Source organism: Myotis brandtii, unplaced genomic scaffold (genome assembly GCF_000412655.1).
Source record: "Myotis brandtii unplaced genomic scaffold, ASM41265v1 scaffold2814, whole genome shotgun sequence".
Classification (NCBI taxonomy): Eukaryota; Metazoa; Chordata; class Mammalia; order Chiroptera; family Vespertilionidae; genus Myotis; species Myotis brandtii.
The window spans coordinates 112,489-116,960 of record NW_005360738.1 but is presented as its reverse complement, the minus strand read 5'-3'; the positions used below and the strand labels follow the sequence as shown (position 1 = coordinate 116,960).

The window sequence follows — 4,472 nt, the reverse complement described above, 5'->3', positions numbered from 1 at the left end:
CTGGAACGGAACCCAGGGCCTTCTGCGTGTAAAGCAGACGTGCCAACCGCTGCTCTCACTACGGAACCACACACTCACGGTGTTCGAGTCAATACAGTAAGAAATGTTTATAATTATTTGACTCAAAGATAAATTTGGTAGGTGCTTGGGGGTTTCCTGGTGCTAAATTCCATTCCCCGTGCACCTCATTCACGGGTAAGTTTGAAATAACCTCCAATAGAATCATTGTGAACACACAAGAAAAAATTCACTAAAACCACATTATTGACCCAATGAGCACTTCTATGTCCTTCACTCATTCCAGGATTATGTAAGGCTGCCCTTGCTCTTCTTGTCATCAATCCTCTGCGCCTTGGTCACTGCCTTCTCTTGAATCCCTTTTTCGGGGACAGCGCCGACAGTGGTTCTCAACCTTCTGGCCCTTTAAATACAGTTCCTCATGTCGGAGCCTCTTAGTTCATTGGCAGACAAACGCCAAGGCTGTCATCCTTGGGCCGGCCTATGCAAATGAGGTATGGAAATGAGACTCTCCTATTGGTTATGTGCCTGAGTCTGTTCCTAGCTAATCAGACACTCCGATTTGCTCCCAGGACCTGCCTATAAAAACGGCCATGTTCCCCCTATTCCCAGAACTGGTCTGCTCGGGCGAGTGTCCATTTTTCCTTTTTGCAAAGACTTATTTTTAATTTCCTAATGTCCGGACGCGGAAAGCAGGGCGGCAAGGCGCGCGCCAAGGCTAAGTCTCGCTCCTCGCGGGCCGGACTGCAGTTCCCCGTGGGCCGCGTGCACCGGCTGCTCCGCAAGGGCAACTACGCCGAGCGCGTCGGGGCGGGCGCGCCCGTGTACCTGGCGGCCGTGCTGGAGTACCTGACGGCCGAGATCCTGGAGCTGGCGGGCAACGCGGCCCGCGACAACAAAGAAGACGCGCATCATCCCGCGCCACCTGCAGCTGGCCATCCGCAACGACGAGGAGCTCAACAAGCTGCTGGGCAAGGTGACCATCGCGCAGGGCGGCGTGCTGCCCAACATCCAGGCCGTGCTGCTGCCCAAGAAGACCGAGAGCCACCACAAGGCCAAGTGAGGAGCAAATGGCAACATCTAAACGAAAGGCTCTTTTCAGAGCCACCCACGCCTTCACTAAAGAGCTTGCTTGTGTTGTGTTGTAGAAGGTATGTGAAATGTCCAGGAGCGGCCAGATCGTGGGAGCTGGGTTAAGATTTATTCATATATGGAAAAAAGAACAATGCTGGAAGGAAATTGTAACCCATTCATAACCCTGTGCATCTAAAACAGCTACAGTGCAGTAGTAGTTCCAGGCCTAAGTAGTGCAGTGCCCAGCTGTTTCTCGAGGCCTCTGGGTGGCTCTGAAAAGAGCCTTTGGGTTTGGTGGCCTCTCAGGAGGCAAACATCCTACTTCTTTTTCGGGGCCGCCTTCTTAGTCTTTGCAGACTTGGGTTTGGCGGTCTTGGGTTTGGCAGGTTTGCCCTTGGGCGCCTTGGGCTTCACAGGCTTGGGCTTGGCAGGGCTCTTTGCAGCTTTCTTAGGCTTGGCGGCGGGCTTGGGCTTCTTGGGGCTCTTGGCCACCTTCTTGGCGCCGGTGGCCGCAGGTTTCTTCGGCTTCTTGGGGGTCTTCTTCCCGGACTTCTTGGCGGCTGTCGCTTTCCTGGGCTTCTTGGGGGTGGAGCCCGCGGGCTTCCTGGGCTTGGCCGCGCCCGCCTTCTTGGCCTTGGGCTTGGCCTCCCCGGAGGCCGCCTTCTTGTTGAGCTTGAAGGAGCCCGAGGCGCCGGTGCCCTTGGTCTGCAGCAGGGTGCCCTTGCTCACCAGGCTCTTGAGGCCCAGCTTGATGCGGCTGTTGTTCTTGTCCACGCCGCCGGCTTCTTGGCCGCCTTCTTCTTGGCGGGGGACTTCTCCACCGGCGCCGGGGCGGCGGCCTCCGCGGGAGCAGTTTCCGACATGGCGCTGAGAGTCGCTGGGAGAGCAGACAAGATTCAAAACCAAAGAGGGAGGTTGGCGACGGCCCGCTCGGGCCCGGACTTATATAAGCCGGTGCTGTGCTGTGATTGGTGGGGGCCGGCTTCTTGGCCGCCTTCTTCTTGGCGGGGGACTTCTCCACCGGCGCCGGGGCGGCGGCCTCCGCGGGAGCAGTTTCCGACATGGCGCTGAGAGTCGCTGGGAGAGCAGACAAGATTCAAAACCAAAGAGGGAGGTTGGCGACGGCCCGCTCGGGCCCGGACTTATATAAGCCGGTGCTGTGCTGTGATTGGTGGGGCGCCCAATCCACCGCCCTCGGGCGGCCGCCTCTAACGGTTGGATTTACAAACTGTTTCTTAATCCCAAAATTCTGGTTAAATGTTCAAAACTGGGATACAGAATGTGACGCTTTGAAGCTCCAAGGGCGGAAAACAGTCTCCCGGCTCGCTTCCTCGTGTTTTTATGCTTCACAAACGGATGAAGATATTTTTTAAAATCGCTACCATTTTGCATAGGAGTCCACCTGGCTTAGAGTATCGCGCTACTTGGTTGCATGTGGCAACAAATTTCTACTAAGTAACAAGGGAGCCTTTTTTAAAAGCTTTGTCCCTCAGTTTGGCCTTTGATTTTTACAAGAGGAAAGACGCTAGGTTCCTTGGTCTGGATAGAAACTTTGTTTCTAACTGTAGCAAGGAACACAGGTCTCGGGGCACCTGGTCACCAGGTAGCCCTGACTCTGAAACCCGATTCTGCTTCCTAGGAGTTTCCATGAGCCTACGTCTTTAGAGGCAGGTATTTTGCAACTTGGAAAAGTTCAGTTGCACCAGGAAAAAGATAAATTACTTTGGCTTCAGAATCAAAAGACATAGATTCAAATTCAAACTTGAATTTGGTATGTTTTTTATTGAGATGTGTTCTTTCTTTAGTCCCTACCCAAATCTATTAAAATAATGATTAAAAAAAATGTTTAGTCCAGATAATGTTTTAGAAAAAACTCTGGAACTTGCCAAAAAAAAATTTATTCAAGGGCTTCAATCGTTTCAAAAGCACACATGAGACTTTGTCCATTTTCAAGGTGCTTTCTCAATGCTCTCAAACTACTGTCCAAATTCCACCTCTTCTGTTAGCAGACAGGAGACATCCATGTGGATATTATTGTGTTTAAGCAAACATAGACCTGTATTTTATAAAAGTAATTGGCAACTGACTATGAGAAAGGTGGACTGGGGATTTCCTAAACTCAGAAGAATTCAGGAAAACATTACCACCCATGGGAACTGAGGCAACGACCAGGAGGTGGGCATGGAGGGTGTAGAAGTTTGCTGTTTACTTGGAGGCATGTAGGATGGGGAATGACCCGGATGATAAGGGAGATGAAATGACTGTGACCTCTAACACAATAAACAGTAGTTAGTGTTCCCTGTGCAACACTGTAGCAAAATAGCCAGCACACTTCTTTCAGCATCCCTGGAGGTGGAACTATATAGCCACCGATGGCCATATCCGGCCAGTGTCTTGTTTTTGTAAGGCCCTCAAGCTAAAAGTGGTGTTTGGATTTTTATATTAGAAAAAATATGTGACAGTGACCACATTTGGCTACCAAAATCTAAAATGTTTACTCTCTGGCCCTTTTGTTGTGTTTTGAACTCATCCATATAGACATGGATCATGGAATATAGTTGCAAGCCTGCCTCTTTCAGAACAATGGGAATTTTTTAAAAATCTTAACAAGAAAATGTTCTAGCCAAACACTTTTCACTGTTTTGATCACAAAACTTTTAGATCTGTGGCAGGAGTGTGTGTGTGTGTGTAACAGCCTCTATGCTTCAGGGGCAGGAGAGAGGTATAACAAGAACAGCTAATGTACAATGCACATTTACTAAGTGCCAGGAGCTAATCTAAGGATGCTCTACAGATTTTCACTCATTTGCCACATTTTATACCTACACAGGCTGAGAGGGAGAGAGAGAGAGAGAGAGAGAGAGGAAAATGGGTAACTTGTCAAAGGTTGTGTATCTAATCATTGGTGGCTCTGAGGTTTGAACATAGACCACCTGGTTCTATTATGATGGGGAAATCTGAGAAGGTGTGGAGAGAGGACAATCTCTGAAGCTCAGAACAGGCAGCACCAGGTGTCCCTACACCTGACAGCTTCTAGGAGCTCCAAGCTCTGCAGGAAGGGGCTTCGGCCCCATGGGTCAGGATGGTTTCTGAAGCATTCAGAGACTCTTCCAGTTTCCAAGAAGCTGATAGTTGGGATGTAAGGCGCTCTGGAAGGGCAAATACAAGTCCAAAAACAGGACGGGAAGGTCCCCATGCTGCCCTGGCTGCCCCGACTGAAGACACTGGAGAACAATTGCTTCCATATAACCTACCACCTCCTGGGGGGGAGATGCCCACCCCACAAGGAAAGCAGCAAAATGAGGAAAAGATAGACATATCTGAAGAGCATACTGGAGACTTTAAAAAGCTTGAAAATTGTATGAAATAAAGGGCCGAGT

At 50.1% G+C, this 4,472-nt stretch overlaps 1 protein-coding gene and 1 pseudogene across 1 annotated transcript; one reads left to right on the top strand and one right to left on the bottom strand.

Moving 5' to 3' along the window:
* Positions 1-636: 636 nt before the first annotated feature.
* On the top strand, positions 637-1,081 carry LOC102246446 (annotated as a pseudogene).
* Positions 1,082-1,250: 169 nt separating this feature from the next.
* LOC102249431 (histone H1.5-like) lies at positions 1,251-2,211 on the bottom strand. Its single transcript, XM_005869011.2, has 2 exons — positions 2,076-2,211; positions 1,251-1,969 (listed from the first exon to the last, which is right to left on the bottom strand). Exons 1-2 carry the CDS (start codon positions 2,153-2,155, stop codon positions 1,411-1,413), a joined length of 639 nt encoding a protein of 212 aa, XP_005869073.1. The 5' UTR covers positions 2,156-2,211; the 3' UTR covers positions 1,251-1,410.
* Between the last annotated feature and the right edge of the window lie 2,261 nt (positions 2,212-4,472).